Raw genomic sequence first — 19,475 nt, forward strand, 5'->3', positions numbered from 1 at the left:
AATTATAACCCAGAAAACTTGTTGCCGTCAATTTATTGACAATTTGTCATTAAGGCCAAAAATTTTCGATGCCTCAGGCAAAAATTGTTTTCTGGAAAACACCTGCTTAATTTTCTCCACAATAAAATTTATATTTTATAGGAGATTGTTTCCATCCATCGAAAAGAGTGGTTTTGGGTATACAAAGAGCAACTGTAGAAAAACCAACAACAATTAACATTGAAACCAACGATAACATCAAGATTGTGCTATCAGGTAAAAAAATATAATGGTAAAAAGTGAAAAGGAATGTTGAATTTTTTATCAGTCTTAATACCGACAATTGTACATAGAATCTCATCCACTGATTTCCACATTCCGATAATTGTACATATTTTGTCATACGTCATATTGTTGAAATAAATAACAAAATATATACTAATAATTAAAATATAAACTAATTATATAATAATAATGTTATTATTATTTAAATAATTAGATTTTCCTTTTTTTATTTCATTAATAATTTTACTAAATTTCAAGATTTGAATTTTGGCGCTATTGAAAAGTGGGGAGGATTTAGGAAGGCCTCCGAGCTGGTAGATGGCTCTCAAACTCGGACACGCTACATTTAACATTGTGCTCTTATGGCAGCTTCCACTCTATCTGATCCTCTTTGCCCGAACCCAGCCTGTGTATACTTGTACTGTGTCACATCAGTCTTCTCTCCGGCTAGAACACATGCTAGGTAGGCTGAGGGCATATTGAAAACCCGGACGAAAATAAAATAAAATATGAAAAATAAAATATGAAAAATAAAATAGTAACTCATTTCTTAGGTGAGTTATCTCATAGTCCACTATTATTACATGTACATTACATTCGCGAGAAAGTAAACAATTTTTAACAAAGCATTTTATAAATTTTCAGCCGTACCGCCGTCGCTTTACCCTTGGATAATCGTGATTTTGTCACTTTGTTTTGTTAACAGTTACGACGGGGACTTTGTTTTCGATGATACCGAAGCTATTGTTAATAACAGAGATGTACGTGACACACCGTTCTGGGAAGTATTTCAAAATGACTTTTGGGGAACTAAATTATCACACAAACAAAGTCACAAATCTTATAGACCATTTACCACCCTAAGTTTCAGGTAAAATGATATCAAATGTATCTATAACATATAAGTTTTATAAAAAAGATTAAAATTCATTATTTTTTGTCCTTGCAGACTACAATTTTGGTTACGACAAAGCTTAATTTCACAAGATTATCATATAATAAACATAATATTACACAGTATAATTTGCCTGTTAACTTTATTTGTTTACAATGTATTTTTGGGACCAAAGGAACAAAGTACCTCGTTCTATGCCACAGCCTTATTTACAGTTCATCCAATACATGCAGAGGCTGTAATTATAATATTTAGCTTTATTGCTGACCTGGGAATAGTCACCTAATTTTTAAATTTCAACATGAGATACTATAGCTCAATGTTCGTGTTGCTTAAAATCCTCAAAAACTTTTGTACTTAAACAATATTAATATACATTTGGGGTTTGAAGAGAGAAAGAAAAATAAATATTCTGATTGTAAAAAGTATGAGCAACATGAAAAAACTTATTATTTTTAAAAATCTTTCATATTTTAAAATAAAAAATTTTTAATTAAAATAATACTTTAAACTTTAGATTTTTTAATTTTCTTTGAAAGTTATAAAAAAATCTTGAAAAGAGAATTTTCTTGAATATGTAAAAAGTTTTAGAAATTATATAAATTTTCTCAACACTTCTCTTCTAAAAAATGTTTCAATTTGTGTAAAAAAATTTAACAATTTTTTTTAAAAGGTTTAATTATACAAAAACTCTGACAAATTATATATAGAGTTCTAAAAAAAAATTTATCATGGATTCTTGATAGACAAAAATTCTCATAATATAATACTTAAGCCTATATAATATAATATTTAAGGGAGTTCCGCTACTAAATCAAAATGAACAGATTTTTATGAAACTTTGTAGAGAAGTTTAAATTAGTGATATAAATTGATTTTCAAAATTTCAGAAAGCTGAACTAGCTAGTTATTTAGATATTAAATATTTTATTAACATGGGCTTTTATGGAATCAATGAATTTTCAGGATTTTTCAGTTTTTATTGTCGTATTAAACATAGAAGTAATGAACAGATGTTAGTGAAACTTTACAACGATACATCTTAGCTGTCCAGAAAAGTACTGTTAAATTTTTGAAACAATGCACTTGCTCATTTGAGTGAAATAATTGATAAGATAAAAAAAGTTTACAATAATCGAAATAATACAGCACATAAGTGTGGTAAATGCATGCTAGTGGTATAACATGAATTCCAAATTGTTGTATTTATTTATCTAAGGGTAGTATAATAGTGAAAAATGTTTATTCTCAATTTAAAAAAAAATTATTTTAGTAATGAAGGTAGTACTTTATAGCCAAATTTTTTCTTATATTATGAACTTTAGACCATATACAGCAAAAAAAGAAGGTAACAAACATTTAAATATTTTTCTTGAACCCCTTTACTTGAACCACTTGTGTCAGACTGAGCAGAGAAAGCATATTTTATAAGCTCCCTTAAGCATATTTATAAGTTTTCTTTAGAAATTATGAAGAAGTCTTAGAATATTTTAATATATCAAAAATTTTAAAAAAAGATGTAAAGTATTTTACCATTTCTGAAAAATATTCTTAAATATATTTAAAAATTTGAAGTGTTTTTTTAAAGTTATAAAAGATATTTTTTTAAATTATATAAAGAATCTGAAGCTTATGGAGGATTCTGAGAAAAATTTTTGCCAAGAATTCCTGATAAAACATCTTTATCAGATTAAAAAATTTTATTATATATTTTTATGAGGATTTTTTTAAGGAATAGTTTAAACTTATATTTTATAAATTTTCTTCAGAAATTATAAAATAAAAAATTTTAGAATACTCAAGAACTTATGTAGTGTTTTAAATTATACAAAATTTTACTTAAATTTATGCAATAATTTTGTTGACATGTGTATATGTGTAAAAAATTTTTAATATTTATATTTAGAATTCATGTGGTAATTTTTTAATTAGGCTTTAAAAACATCTTGATCATTAACAAAAAAGATGACCATTTGAAAAAAATTATGTGATTAGTCTCAAAAATTATTTATGTACTTAAATCCGAATATATTATAATTATATTTGTACTTTCATATATCAGGTGTCTGGAATTGTTGGACGTGCTGAATTATTATGTAGTTTGTTTACCTGGCTATCGATCTTGTTATATAATCATACAATATATGCAAAAGATATGTTACGTGAATGGGTCACTATGTCCGGTTTCACTATTTGCATAACCGCAGCAATGCTGTGTAAAGAAACCGGAATCACCGCTATCGTAAGTGTCAAAATCATGGTGCTAAACTTAAAAACAAATTTTTTATGTAACTATAAAGGATACCCATGTTTGTCTTTTAGGGTATTTGCGCAATATACGATATAGTTATCGTGAACAAAATATATCCGATCGACATAATTAATTTTTTTAAACGCGTTTCGTTTAAACGTGCCGATAAATTTTCAAATAACTTTGTCAAATATAAAAGTACTTTGCTACGACTCGCTGCACTCGTTTTCATTGCGATAACGCTTTTATTTCTAAGGTTTAGTGTCATGGGGTTCTCCACTCCAAAGTTTCAATCAGTAGATAATCCAGCGTCTTTTATGGATAATACATTGTTACGTATACTTAATTATAACTATATTTATTGCCTGAATATGTGGCTACTTATATGTCCCGTGTGGCTCTGTTTCGATTGGTCGATGGGCTGTGTCTCTCTTATCACTAGCTACGATTATAGAATTCTTGTGATCATCATTTTTTGGTTCATGTTTGGAACATTAATTATATACATGTTTATCTCTCACAAAAACAAGACTTTAAGGTAACGTAAAAATTTTTTTAAGTTAGAAAAGAAACAGGGTTGGATAAGAGGTAATAACATTTAATTCTTAACTAAATTTAATTAAAAATGAAGATTAACAATTACTTTAATTAACTTTAATGTATAATTGTTTTTAAAATACATAACACATAAACTTGAGCTTATTAATTTTGTTTTAAGTTAAAAATATATTTACCTGTGTAAAAAAAGATACATTTCCATTAAAAAATATTTTATTATTATTTTATATTGTACTTTAAACTTAATTTATTAATAAAATATTAAACTACATAGCGGAATAAGCATGTAAAATCTGCCCTTGTAGATATCGAGTTGAATTTCATGGCATAAGTTCACGTCAATATGATATAAAATTTCCTTAAATAATAACTTGATATCTCCGTTTTAGGAAATATAAGGGGAGGGAGATTAAAAAAGTTAATTTTTTCGAAAAGAGCTCGACCGATTTTTATAAAAAAAATATATTATGAATGTCAATGAGACAAATAAAAAAAATTTTTTAACAAATTTTTTGCGAAAAATAGCGACAAAAATTTTTTTATTTTCAAAAATTTGGGTGCACTTCCGAAAACCCGAATACCTCCGTTTTTTAAACTGTGTATACTTACATATTTTGACACGTTAATTACAAAAATAATAGTAAAAATTGGCGCAAATTGATTCTTATGGTGAAAGTGCCGAAAGTTACAAATTTTATTTGAAATATTTAAAAAAATTTTTAATATTTGATGATACAAATATTAAAAACTATAATTTTCATGGAATTTTCACAGTTTTTACGATGAGAATTAAATTTGCGCCAACTTTCATTATCATTTTTGTAATCAGCGCGTCAAAATACGTAAGTATATAGACATCAACCAAAATTACCTTTTTTAAAAAAAGTAAAAAAAGCACCAAGTGTGTGGTTTCTCTTTAAGGAAAAAATTACAAAATCTTAGATAATACTTTTCATCAAATTCAACCTAAGTGATATTTTGCTTTACAAAATAAGAGTTTTTTTTTCAAAAGTAATGATTTAAAGAAAATGCGCCAACTATAAAAATAGATGTTTATATGAACTACAACATCTACTTATTATTATTATTTTTTGGCTGGCATGCATAATTTGATTTTAAAAAGATCTTAAATATAAGATTAAACTATAAATATCAGCCTTTTGTGTTAAATTATTGGCTACTGCGCGCATGTAAGAAACAATAATTGTCAAGAATCACTGTTGCTACAGTTATGAATATTAAGAGCTGAAATTTTGACAGTGTCTTATTAAATAGTTAAAGTAATCTCTCCCAAAAGTTCGAAGCGATTAATAAAGATTGACCACTGTAAACGTGTTAACAAAAGCAGTATCACTCGAGAGCGGCGGCTGGCAGCGCGCGCGCGCGCGCGCGCGCGCGCGCACTTTGTGTGCTAGCGTGTGGCCAGGCGAGCGCGTACAAAATTAATCTGGCACGTTCAAATTACTTCAATTGTCAATATCTCGGGAACTAAGCGTCTTAAAGAAACGATTTTTTTTTAATTGGGCTATCTCGACGAGACAAGATTAATGAGCTAAACTATTTTCTTATATCTCTTCAAATAAACGTTCTAATTAATTCTTTTTTTAATTATTTATTTCACGCATTAAATACGTATAAATAATTTTTTTACCTATGCGGCGTGTGCATATGCTCTTTGTTATTATAACTTAATTTATTTATTACTTTCATTGCAAGGAAAGTGTACGTTTTTTATTTTTTTGCATAATTTAGTATTGCACACATTTTGCAATGCCGATATACGATACTGCAACTTTTTAAGAAGAGAAAAAACTTTGGTTCGGGACATGGTCTCAAAAATGTAGAAATTAAATTTTAGTGGAACGCGTTTTGGATAAACAATTGACATTACTCGAAAAGTTGTTAATATTTTTTGATAAAATGTGGTACACTTTTTTATCGTCATAAAAATTATATTTTCTTACAATTTCAAATGCTTGAGTTAATTTTTAAAAAAGTTATTAACAATTTAAGAAATGGCCATTTTTAATGGTTTTTTCTACTTTACAACCAAACTAATCAACCGATCTTAATGAACCAAATTTATCATTGTAGGTCTACTTAATACCTACAACTTTTATTTAAAACTTTTTTCGATTCCGTTTACGAGACGCAAACAAAAAACTGCTTTTTTCTCACTTCAACCAGTAATTTTGCAATAACTCCCAGCTTTTTGCGAATTGCAAACGTACCTATCTTAATCTACACATATTAGTTGTGCTTTACGCACAGTCAAATCTGAGTTATCAATTTTTTTACAAAACGGCCCTTTTTGAAGCTAATTCTACTATGATATTTTTCCTTATTACTTCTTTCAAACACTCTATCTGTCCCTTATACTTTCTCTTTTGCACTCTCTTACTGTTCCTTCTATTTATAAAAATCGTTTCTCCAAATTATGTTATATTTTAATGTTGTATCTTATTTCTCTCTCACTTTCTATCTATCTATTTATCCATTTCTTTTCTTTTCTTCCAAAAAATTAACAACTTAAAATTTGATAATTGTAAAGATGTATTAAAAGAAATGTATATATTAACATACATTAGAAACATTATTGTGCAATGTTATTTCCTTATTTTATTACTACCTGAGATTTCTCCTTAATTCTTCCCTTTTAAACTCTTTTACTCTCGCTTTCTCTTTCTCTCTTTCCGTTCCTTCTTTCTGCAAAAGTTACTGTTTCTCCTTCTAATTTCTTGTCTTCCGTAATCTCTCTCTCTCTCTCTATTTCTCTCTCTCAAACTATCTAAGAACCAATTACTTTTTTTTTCTTCTTATTTTTTGTGAAAGATTTCAAAATTTTAAACATATTATTGTCATATAATATATTTTATGTACTATTTTAAAGTAAAATTTTTAATTAAATTATATATTATATTTTAATGTTGTTCTCTATTTCTCTCTCTCTATCTTTTAATCTATTTATTTTTTCTTGTTATTTCTACCCTCTCACTTTCTCTCTCTCTCTCTTTCTCTCACTCTGTCTCTCTCTTCTAACTTTAAGTCTATCTTCCTTCTTTCTACAAAAGACATTGTATCTCGATACATAATGTTTAAATGTCATTCCTTATTACTCATTCCCTCTCTATCTATCTATCAATTTATCTATCTCTTTCCTATACATCTATAAAAAATTACAACTTTAAATTTTATAATTAAAATATTTTAAAACATTTTAAAGATGTATTTAAAAGAAATATGTATATAAACATACATATACGGACATTATTGTGCAACGTAATTTCCTATTTTATTATTACCTGATATTTCTCATAATATTTTAAACTCTCTTTCTCACTTCCTCTCTCTTTCCGTTTCTTCTTTCTGCAAAAAACGCTGTTTCTCTTTCAAATTTCTTGTATTTCGTAATCTCTTTTTCTATCTCTTGATTTATTTATCCACTTATCTTTTTCCTTTCCTACTTCTTTTTAAAAGATTAAAAAATTTTAAAGATATTATTATATAATATATATATATATATATATATATATATATATATATTTAATGTATTATTTTAAGGTATATAATTTTTAATAAACCTATAAATTATATTATATATTTGTTGTTCCATATTTCTCTCTCCCTCTTTAACTATCTATATATCTATTTATCGATCTCTTTTCTGAAAAATACGCGAAATGTCAAATCAATGTTATGTCTTTACTTTATTTTCTAATCTTCAATAACAAACAATCTTTAAATTCCTTTCCATACACAACAAATAATTTTATCTGATATTTTAATTCCTTATTTCATACCCTTCTCCCTTACTCTTTCTCTGTGTCTCTCTCTCCCTTTTTTAAATGAAATGCATACTCAACTTTTGAAAAACTTTCGTTCGAGTAAGATATACACATGCACGGATGCACGCACTTCTCTCTCTCTCTCTTTTACTTTTAACTATTCTGTAATTACCTAATTTACTTCCTTTTTTTTTCTTTAATTGTTTCTCTCTTACATTTCTTTTATTCTTTTTTCGTTTTACCAAAAAGAATCTGCCTCATTATCAAAATTAAACTTCACAACTGTCAAAATTCAATCGCGACTGACTACTCTCGCAACGCAAAGCGAGGCAAGCGAGAGAACTAATCAGCGTCGCGGAAAAGAGACGCCAAGGCAACGATACGAACGAAATTCACACAGGTGACACGCCTTTTTTAGAAAGGGATTCTGCTTTGCAAAAATCTTGGATTAGATTATGGGCCAATACTTTTCAGTGCGATATTGAGAATAGAATCATAAAATCTTGTATGCCTCTGAATCCGATAACAATTAGCAGAAGTGAATTTTTTTAATGCGAGGATTCGCAATTATTTCAATGCCTCTTATTGCGATTAAATGCTAAAAATTGTTTAAACTCAAGTGAATTCTTTGAATGCAAGAGTTGGTATTTGATAGAATTTTATTGAATGCAATAAAATGAGAAGATTTGAAATAAATTGAATTCTTTTTAAGCAGAATTCAGAAGATATTCAAACTGTCAATATTTTTTAATCTTATAATCCTATATATTTATATTTTAAGATTTAAGAATACGTATGATTATACATGAACAGTTTTTTTTTATTTTTCATATTTAACTTTTAGTAAAAAGAAGAGTAGAAAAATTATCTTTTTAATTCGTCATTTCAGTATGATTATTATTTTATACTAAATAAAAATTTTACAGAAAATAAACTAATATAGATGTGGCGGCACGCCACAGCGCGACGCACGCGCGCAGCGTTCGCGGCCGGGTCAGCAGCCTCGGCGACCGCGAGTAGTGCGCGCGGCCGCCACTAGGCGAAAGAGCGGCGCCTCGGAAGTAAAGTGATAGTATATGGCTTATATAAGGAGACCACCCACGACGAAGGATCAAGCTAAGCTTCCTACGCTGTATAGCGAGCTCGCGCAAGGGCCTATACCAGCAGTTTCCTTTTTTTGTACGAAGTACCCCAGGGCCTTGGTGTTCTGATATTCAGCCCAAGAGAGCTCACGTACTTCAAGAATACTCTCCTCTGGAAGATACATACCGCCATCCTGCCTTGCTGCCGCCTACTTGGCCACCGTGGTCTTCGGACCAATCCGGTGCGACCGGACAAGAAGCCTTCAGAGCCCGAGGAGCCCGAAGCGACGAAGACCGTCATCCCGTGGCGACTCATCAAAATAGCGTTCTCCCTGGAGAAACCAAGAGATCCGCGATTCCAGCCAGGGGATCCCCGTTGCTATCCTCCGGTCATCAGGGCCACGCAAACCTTTGGACGAGGAACAGTCACAAGAGCGACACAGACCGCAACTTCCGGCCCGGCGGTGTCCATCAGCCGACCGACGCAGACCAAGACGGGACCGCTGATCGTATCAGACCTGACCACCAGGGCCTCGCAGACGACGCCAGAAGCCACTGTGCATCGCCTGAAGCACTAGGGACGCCTCGTGCGCTTCCCCATACGCCCGGGAAACATATTCTCCGCTCCATACTCGAGAAAAAGCGGGAAGTCTTTCGGGAACTTTTTGGAAGCGACAGCGACGACTAGGAGTCCTAACTTCCTTCAGGCACCTTCGGGTGCTACCTAATCCTTCCACAAGCGGGTTAGACAACCCTCAGAAACCTGCGGCAGACGACCATCAAACCGGGGCTACCTCAAGATCACATTAAATACAAACACACTCTCAGTTGTATTACCAAAGAGATTAAATGCACCAGATACGTATTTATATTTTAAGGGGCCTTTTGATTAATCAACCAGTTCTAACCACAATCCCCCGCAATAGAAATATAGGGACATTTTGTGTATAATTATATACAGGGTGTCCCAACGCACATGGGTCAATGCTCGTAAAAAGGTAAAAGAGATCGAGATGGACATAAAAGTCTAATATTGTCTTGGATTAGGTCTCGGATTAGGTCTACCAATAATCGAGGTATTAATTTTTCAAATTATGCGAATGAAAGCGCGCCGAGGGAAGAGCTCGATCTGCTCGAGCCATAACACGGAAAAAATCTATTGTGAATGTATGGATAAGCTTTTATCGTTTAATGTTCACAATTACGATAGAAATTAATTAGATTATTTGCAGACCTAACCCAAGACAATATTGGACTTTTATGTTCATCTCGATCCCTTTTACCTTTTTACGAGCATTGACCCACGTGCGTTGGAACACCCTGTATATATTTTGTAAAAGTTTTTTATTGGGTCTCTCTATAATTTGTATCTTTGTATTATTTTAATCTATTTATTTTTTTAACAATATATATTACTTAGGTTATATATACTAAATTAGCATAAATTATTATTTTTTAACTACATGGTGCAATATTTTGCAAAGTGCATTTAAAGCTGTTGAGAATGTGTGTGCACACTATTTGGAAATAATATCTTTTTAGACTAACAGTCATGATGCACGAATAGCTAGATGAGATACGCCTAGTTGTTACTGGCCTCAAATGCGACTTATTTCATGTAGGAAGGCATTATTGACGGTGTATGTACGTCATTAAACATGAATTGTCACATCATCGCCGTGAAACTCGTCGCGGATTCGATTGTCTGTCAATTAATCACGGACGCGGAAAAGTGATGATAAAACGCGTACTTCTCGAGTCTACACAACTTCGTGACCCATTATATTTCTTTATGACACACGGTGTTATAGTAACGATGGAATTTCGTCCTTCATGCCGGCCCCCGTAGAGATAACTACAAGGTTGACGACGTATCTTAAATGAAATTTTGACATTTCGGACTTTGAGTTTTAATACCTACACTTATAGGGAATATAAAAAAAATAAAAATAGTTTTCTTATATAAATTGACCCCAAGCTTTCGATTGAGCTTAGTTAGAACTCGATCGGTTTAGCTGTTTTAGAGATTAGATAATTTCTAGTGCTCGCAAGTCTTATACTTGCATAAAGAACACGGTCGGTCTCGCATTTTGCGTTTACTTGGCGCGAGCCACTACCGTGTCTCTTGACAGTTAAAAAAAATATTTGAATATTTGAATCAATTTTTCGGAAGTTTATCTAATTCTTTTATACGATTGGTTTATGCATTTAGATCTGACAGAAACTAAGAGCAAGAACAAATCGCGTTGAAGAATTTTACAACAGTTGCAAAGCTGTTTTTTTTTTTGTTGTTGAATGTAGCCATTGATGTAAACTTATTAGCGTTTTCGATCGGAAATTACGGATCTGAGAAGATACGGCACTGATACGTTACGGATATGTGTAAATTGACCCTTAATCACTCCGAGAGCGATTAATGATGTCATAAGGCCAATAACAGCCTTCTTCTGAAGAATAGAATAACTGGCCAGTTCTAAAAGAAAACCGGAGGCGGGTTAACCCAGCACCAGTCGAAAACGTTATATGACATGAATTTGAATTGAACCTGATATCTGTGGGAACAGATTTTAAATGCTTATTCCACCAGGCTATTTATTTCTAATCTACATTGTACATCTACAATTATACATATTTTTTTATTATTTAGAGCAATCTGATTTTAAAAAATCACAACATGCTAATAAGTAATGCTAATAAATGTAATAAATGCCTTGAGATAATTTAATTTTGACACATTTTTTAAGTTTACTTTCTCATTATTTGTTCTTTCTTTTTGTTCAAGTTATTTTCTCGATTATTCTCGTTATACAATTTTTAATGGAATTACGTTGATTTTACAATGACTTTAACCTAATTTAAAAAATTAACTTACCCAACTCTAAAAAAGATATTTATATATTAAGAAAACATAAAGTATTAAACTTTTACAGATACGTAATTATGGGATTTACAGTATTGATTTGTCCGTTTCTGCCAGCTAGTAATATCTTCTTCAACGTCGGATTTGTTTTGGCAGAGAGAGTATTATATATTCCTTCAGCGGGATATTGTTTGTTAGTTGTTATTGGTTTGCAGAAACTCACTGCTCGATTTTCTTTGCCCAAGACATTGTTACTGGCGTATGCGATGCTGATTGTATTATTGTTTTTACGTTCTTGGATAAGAAGTAATCAGTGGAGAAATGAGAAGATGCTTTTTCAATCGGCGTTAAACGTATGCCCTTTGAATGCAAAAGTACATTATAATATTGCGAAAAATGCTGCAGATGCGGGAAAAGTTAATCTTGCCAAATTGGAGTACCAAGAAGCTTTACGGTATTATATACAATACATAAAATCTTAAGGAGATTTCTTCAGTCTTTTTACATAAAATAAAAACTTTATTGAATGTTTAGAATAAGTTTAATTAATATCAGAAGAGGAAAGTAACTTTGTAAAAGTTAGTTAAAAAGTAATTAGTTATAGGGTTTCTATCAAAATATAACAAGTTAGCGACTCTGAAAAGTAACACAATACAGTTGTGGTTACTAAAAAAAGAAGTTCTTATTTTTCAGTTCACTTGTCTGTTAATTTTCTTAATTCTGTTATTTTTGTAATGTTTATTCATTGCTATTTTAAATAAAAGAATCTAACACTTCCAACATTAAAGAAGGTCACCAACATTAACATACGACTTTGTTTTTTAATAGTAATTTTATTTCTTACAAAACTAAAAATAGAACTTTGAAAACATATAAAACATATCAAAATGTAAATTAGAAAGTGTCGTCTGTTAGATAGTATAGTAGTTTTTATCAAGCAACGCGGTAGTTCTTTCAGTTAAAATATCTCAGAAACTAAAATCATAATCAAAAATCTAATGGCAATTTTATTATATAATATTGATGTGCTTTCAATTGCGACCAGTCCGATTAAAATTGGTACACTAAATTCTGAGATCTCGAGATCTCTTGCGCGAAAAAGCTCACTTGAGTTATTTTCCACAGATTCACATGTATACACACACGCAAAGCCAGTTTGTCTATAAAGAGGCTTCACAATGTGCCCACATACAATTTTATAAAACTAAAATAAAATTATTTCGTAATGTAAGTGGTGAATATTGATACGCGAAAAAAATATAATAAACTTGATAATTCTGAGATCTCGAGATTTCTTGTGCGAAAAATAAATTTTTTTATTTGAGGAAAATGTTCGATTTTTTTTTTAATTCAAACATTTGTGCTAAATGTTGACGCATTAAAGAGTGATTATATATAACAGTATCTGGTTGAAAACCAAAGAAAATATCAAATGGTATTCTTATTTTTAAACTGATGTTAATAAATTACATTATACAAATACGATGATATGTACTAAGAGCGCAAAATGGATGTTAATAAATTATTTAAGTATAGAGAAATGCAACCAGCCTCGAAAGAGGTATATTAAGCTGGCTGAGCCATATCATCAGAGCACATCGATTTCTACATTGGAATTATTTGATAATTATTTGCTATTTTTTGCTGGAAAAAAATTTTTTTTTTGTTTCAGCCAAAAAAAACCAGTGGCTAGATAGCTTAATATTATGCTATCTAGCCACTACAAAAAATCATATATATACTAAATAAATTAAAGAATCAACGATACATGAATTTTTTGCTAATTATTTGCTATCTTTTAGTGATAAAAAAATTTTTTTTTGCTCCAGGCAAAAAAAGATACCATTTGTAACTTTTTTGGTTGAAGAAAACGATTTTTTTGTCATTAAAAAATAGCAAATAATTTCTATATTAATGATTTTTTTATTTGTTCAGTGTATATGCGTTTTTTTGTGGTGGCTAGATAGCTTAATATTATGCTATCTAGCCATTACAAAAAATTGTATGTAAACTAAATAAAATAAAGAATCATCGATACATGAATTTTTTGCTAATTATTTGCTACCTTTTGGTAACAAAAAAATTTTTTGTTCCAGCCAAAAAAAAATTGCCAGTGGCTAGACAATTTAATAACAAGATACTACAAAAAACGTACGCAAACTAAATGAATTTTAAAAATCAACACTGTATAAATTATTTGCTAATTATTTGCTAGCCTTTGGTGAGAAAAAAATTTTTTTGCCCAACCAAAAGTTACAAATGGTAACATTTTTTGGCTGGAGCAAAAAAACTTTTTTTGTCACCAAAAGATAGCAAATAATTAGCAAAAAAATCATGTATCGTTGATTCTTTAATTTATTTAGTTTATACACTTGTAACGGACCGTATTTCCTACGCGGACTTTAGCTCGCCGGGATCGGGTGTAGAAAAGGTCCCTGAGATAATAGACTCGATCTGGCTTTGATTTAATAAAATGTAATAATATGTTTTAACTCTTGAAACGTATGTACAAGTATTTACAAATCTCACACACACATATATATATATATATATATATATATATATATATATATATACACTGGCGCAAAAAAAAACGAAACAAAATTTTTGACCGATTTTTAGGCAATATTCAAAGTGATGCAACTTTGCGAAAAATTATCCAAATTACATGTACTTTTTTTTAAATTAAAGGGCAAAGACTCTACTTTGAGAATCCTTACGCGAAAGTTTGATTTGTTAAGTGCGAACCTTTTGTATCGCATGAAAACCAAACATGTGTTTTTTAATTGAAAAAAGTAAAAGTTTGTTATCATTTTCCACAAGTTTCTCGTTAAAATCTTGCTAATATTAAATTAGATTCTTAAAGTTCATTCTTTTCTAAGCAATTTAAAAAAAAAACATGTCGATACGATGTTTTTTATTGATTGCACACGAGTTTGAAATTTGCACTGCATTTTAGGGTATTTTAGCGAATAAATACGGTATTTTTTGAATATCATGAATTTTGAGTATCAATATAATATTAAACATTGATTTTATTTGTGTTTAACTCAATCATACCGCCGTCATCAAAGTGACCCGATGTGCACCACGTGGAGAATGACGATCGGATTTTGAACATCATGTGGCTCTGAAATTCATCGGTGGAAATTTGTACTTACTGATCTGAATATAACGGATAGTTGACGCACCAATTTCACTGAAATCAACAGAAGATCACATTCATCTATACTCATAAACCCACACATACACCTAAACATACATATACACATGCTAATACATAAAAAATAAAAGTTCAAATTTTTTCTAAAAAATCTCAGTCTTCAGGACCACATGATGTACAAAATCCAATCGTCATTCTCCACGTGGTGCACATCGGGTCACTTTGATGACGGCGGTATGATTGAGTTAAACACGAATAAAATCAATGTGCAATATCATATTGATACTCAAAATTCATGATATTCAAAAAATACCGTATTTATTCGCTAAAATACCCTAAAATGCAGTGCAAATTTCAAACTCGCGTGCAATCAACAAAAAACATCGTATCGACATGTATTTTTTTTTAAATTGCTTAGAAAAGAATGAACTTTAAGAATCTGAATTAATATTAGCAAAATTTTAACGAGAAACTTGTGCAAAATGATAACAAACTTTTACTTTTTTCAATTAAAAAACACATGTTTGGTTTTCATGCGATACAAAAGGTTCACACTTAACAAATCAAACTTTCGCATAGGGATTCTCAAAGTAGAGTCTTTGCCCTTTAATTAAAAAAAAAGTACATGTAATTTGGATGATTTTTCGCAAAGTTGCATCACTTTGAAGATTGCCTAAAAATCGGTCAAAAATTTGGTTTCGTTTTTTTGCGCCAGTGTATATATATTGTATATACAAAGCGTCATTTTGGCTGAAACAGCTGTTCTCCGGTCGCGTGGATATCTTGGTGGGAGTCGCGGTGTGCGGCGACGAGCCGGCGGGCGGTAATTGTCGGAGCCTCGAGATCGGTGGTGCGCAGTATGCGGCGTGAAGCGCGGGGTATTTTGACGTATCGCGCGGTGATTTCGGATCTTTGCGATTTTTAGGATACGCCGGTATCGATCTCGAGATTTTTCGGGGGAGGCGGAGAACACTCCACTCCCGTTGTATTCGAGCCGGGTAATCGGGCGTCGAGGAAGATCCGTAGCCGAGAACTCTCGGCGAATGCGGAGGACGCTCTACCCTCTGCTACGGAATCGAGACTAGGAGTTTGGATGCGAGCGGTACCGAGTGCTCTCGGTTAAGGCAGAGAACACTCTACCCTAATCACCGTGTCGCAGGAAGCTTCTCTTGGTCGTATTCTGGTCGGGATTGGAGCACTAGCATACGGTCGGATCGAGAAGTGTCGCAGCCTCCACCAGAGCGGCTTTTTATACCCGCCCGGGTGGAGGATCGGGGATCCTCGTGGATCTTCGATTTTCCCCGTGCTCGTCCCCTCCCGTGGAGGCTGGGAGAGCGCGGGGAAGTGCGCGGAGCGGAGACGATGGTTGCCTCGACTCTTTTTATGCGGCGATTAGGACGGGCCGGTGCCCGTTTTGCGGCCCGGCGGGTGTTCGGCCGGGCCGTGCGCGGTCGGTGATGCCGGCGGACGGGAGGTTCGTTACACACTGAACCAAAACTGTACATAAATTCCAATAAAATATTTTCATTCTACTAATAAAAAATTTATTAAAATTGATCCAATGAAATATTTTATTATGATGTTTTATTTAGTGTAACAAAATAATTCGTTATATTATTATAATAAATTTATTTATGGTTAATGAAAAGATTCAATGTAATATTTATACTATTAACAAAAAGCTTATTGTATCAATGAATTTTAGTTAATAAACATCATACTTTGATACTATGAAGAATATTTTTTCCAATGTATACGATTTTTTGTAGTGGCTAGATAGCATAATATTAAGCTATCTAGTCACTGGTATTTTTTTTTTGCAAGAGCAAAAAAAATGTTTTTCAGCAAAAAATGGCAAATAATTAGCAAATAATTCCAATGTAAAAATCAATGTGTTCTGAGAATATAGCTCAGCCAGCTTAATATACCTCCTCGAAAGGCTAAAAATGCATTCATATTTTTTGCAGAACAAATAAAATAAAATAGATTATGGAAATATATGTACATATATACATACATATCAAATTAACACATTTAAAAGTATGTATAATGAAACTTAATGTAAATAAAAAAAAGTAATTCTTTAATTTATACAAAAGGGAGTAAAATCCCATCAAAAAACCTTAAAAAGGTAAAAAAGATACGCCAAGTACATAAACGCGTGCTTTCCAAAATAAATTTGAGATCAATGCAGTTAGTTAAGTATATTTAAAAAAAAAGACTTAGAGAAGTTTAATAAACATCTATTTAAAAATTGCTTAAAAGGGCTTCATGATTAAATAATTAAAATCAACCAACGGGATTATAGTGAAGCAAAAACGAAGCGTGCCCGGCTCGTTAAAACGCAATGACCCATCAATGTTATACAATATGAAAATTATTTGTACGAATAAAATAATAAAAAAATAATGTATGAAAAAATACATCTTTTTTAACTTTACAAAGTTAAAAAAGATATGTCAAGTACATAAACAAATTAAAAAATGGTTTTATTCAAAAATTATTTGAAAAATGGGAATATCAATAATAACATAATGAAGCAAAAACTGACAAATAGTAAAACAATATCCAGTCATTACATTTATTACATTCTTCTATATACATTTATCGTATATACATTATCAATATCAATAACATAGAGTCTTGGAAATTCAGAAAAAATACAAGTCAGGCACACCAAGTTTTTGCTTCACTATAATCCCGTTGGTTGATTTTAATTATTTAATCATTTAATCATCAAGCCCGTTTAAGCAATTTTTAAGTAGATTTATTAAACTTCTTTAAGTCTTTTTTTTTAATATACTTGGCTAACTGCATTGATCTCAAATTTATTTTGAAAAGCACGCGTTTATGTACTTGGCATATCCTTTTTACCTTTTTAAGGTTTTTTGATGGAATTTTCCATATTTCAATTTTTTCTATAATAAAAAAATTGTTTTTGATATTAACAATGATTAAATTTTGTTTTTAAATAATTAAAGTATATATAAAATTTTTTTGTATATAAAAAATAAGATTATAACCTTCTAAAAAGCAATTGAAGTTGCGGGTCAATTTGATCCAGTGTGCTCTTTATGACTCATGCAGATAGTGTGTCCTTTAAGGGTTAAAAGTTAAATATCTTGGAAACTAGTGTTGTGGTCCGAACTACAACGTAGGTGACGAAAGACGTTGCGAAAGGTCATTGTTCGCAACGCCTTTGGAATCCGCCGTGCTCACGGAAGTTCCTGCTCACGGAAATTCACTTCCGTGATCTCACAAAATTTGGTGGGGAACAGCCCGATCGCAATTCCGCATCGACCTAAATAAAGACCTTACGCGGCACAACTAAACGAGTCTACCGCGTACCCAATGTCGAAACGCCCAGCCTCGCGGAAGTTGCCCAACGCACCCGGTTACTGGCTCCTAAAATCGCGCTAAGCTAGCAAGTCATCCGGTTATATGTGTCAATACGCGCAGTGACCGGGCAAAGACTTAACAATGCCCGAACTTTGTCGGTTTATACATCTTATTGCGAGTGATACTTAATAGCTGCGTGCAACAGCTGATTGTAAGCCCGACCGTGAGTCAAGAATAAAGTTCGAGAGGCGAACAAGAATGTTTTTTCATTGAAACCACGAGCCGAACCTTCACCCTTCGGATCCTAAACCCTAAGACAGGACGAACCATTATTACTACTCCTACGGGAAGAAGTAGTCCCGAGTCAAAATGCGACACAACACTAGCTATTTCCATACCTTCGCTTTTGTGGCATTCGAATACATTTAGTAAATACTACATGGCTATAAAATTTCAAAGTCTGGGGGTGGAGAGTGGCCTTCACTTGGACACCAATTATTTGGACCACTGTTGTAAACGATCTAGATCAAATGATCCAGGTCATTAATCTAGATCAACTTCTATGATCTATTGATCTGGTAAAGATCTTTTTTTAACGATAATTTTTGATCTGATCTAGATTTTTTAAATTATGATCTTGATCTATAAAAAATTAGATTTTTTTATTACTTGACTCGAATGACTTTAGAGGGTCCCTATCTATACTGTATAACGATGCACCAACTCTAGGGGCATCGTTTCTCGGCGAAGAGAGTCGTCGATCGCCACAAGACCTCAGAGCGAAAAGGCGCGAGTCGCCGGCTCCCAATTTTAAACATTTCCAACGACCGCGCCGGCAGCCACAGTAAGCGAGCGCTCAACAAACTTGCCGCGCCGCCGCACACGTGCTCCAGCATCCCCAGGAGCAGGGGAACCGCGGAGGACAGAACCACCCGAACTCCGGACGAACAGCTCCGAAGTCGCGCTTCCACGGTATAAAAGCCTGTGAAGGCAACGACACAAGTCACTTCTATCACCCACTCAACAAAACGAATCTCTCGTCCTGAGCCTCCGATAGAAGCCTCTTTTTCTAAGTGAATTGGCGAGAAACCAGGGTGAAGCGTCTCTCGCCTCAGCCAAGTTTTCTTGGCAACCATCACCGCTATCCAGGCTCATCGCTCATTCCTCGCTTTCTGTTACCCGGCAACCGTGAGGTGAAGTGTCTTCGCCCCGAGTGTTCTCGGCAGCCTGTGTACGGACCAAGCCAATCTTTCCTCACGACGGTGACTGTCCAGGAGG

The 19,475-nt window shown here is 32.3% G+C and overlaps 1 protein-coding gene across 10 annotated transcripts in view; it reads left to right on the forward strand.

Annotated features, from left to right (window-relative positions):
- Positions 1 to 509: 509 nt before the first annotated feature.
- LOC105832624 (protein O-mannosyl-transferase TMTC4) overlaps positions 510 to 19,475 on the forward strand; it is a 96,855-nt gene continuing 77,889 nt past the window's right edge. For 3 of the 10 annotated variants that reach the window (XR_004964720.1, XR_004964719.1, XM_036292404.1), the window contains exons 1-6: positions 510 to 727; positions 971 to 1,135; positions 1,214 to 1,397; positions 3,222 to 3,401; positions 3,482 to 3,948; positions 11,766 to 12,149. Coding sequence is in view for 4 of the 10 variants with exons in the window: in XM_036292404.1 (XP_036148297.1) it covers positions 627 to 727; positions 971 to 1,135; positions 1,214 to 1,397; positions 3,222 to 3,401; positions 3,482 to 3,948; positions 11,766 to 12,149 (1,481 nt within the window). In the remaining 6 variants the exon portion in view is untranslated. Of the gene's footprint in view, positions 819 to 909; positions 1,136 to 1,213; positions 1,398 to 3,221; positions 3,402 to 3,481; positions 3,949 to 11,765; positions 12,150 to 19,475 lie in introns of all 10 variants that reach the window. The other 7 variants (XR_004964717.1, XR_004964716.1, XR_004964718.1 and 4 more) reach the window with 5 other exon arrangements.

The sequence above is a fragment of the Monomorium pharaonis genome, chromosome 9 (assembly GCF_013373865.1).
Source record: "Monomorium pharaonis isolate MP-MQ-018 chromosome 9, ASM1337386v2, whole genome shotgun sequence".
NCBI classification, from domain to species: domain Eukaryota; kingdom Metazoa; phylum Arthropoda; class Insecta; order Hymenoptera; family Formicidae; genus Monomorium; species Monomorium pharaonis.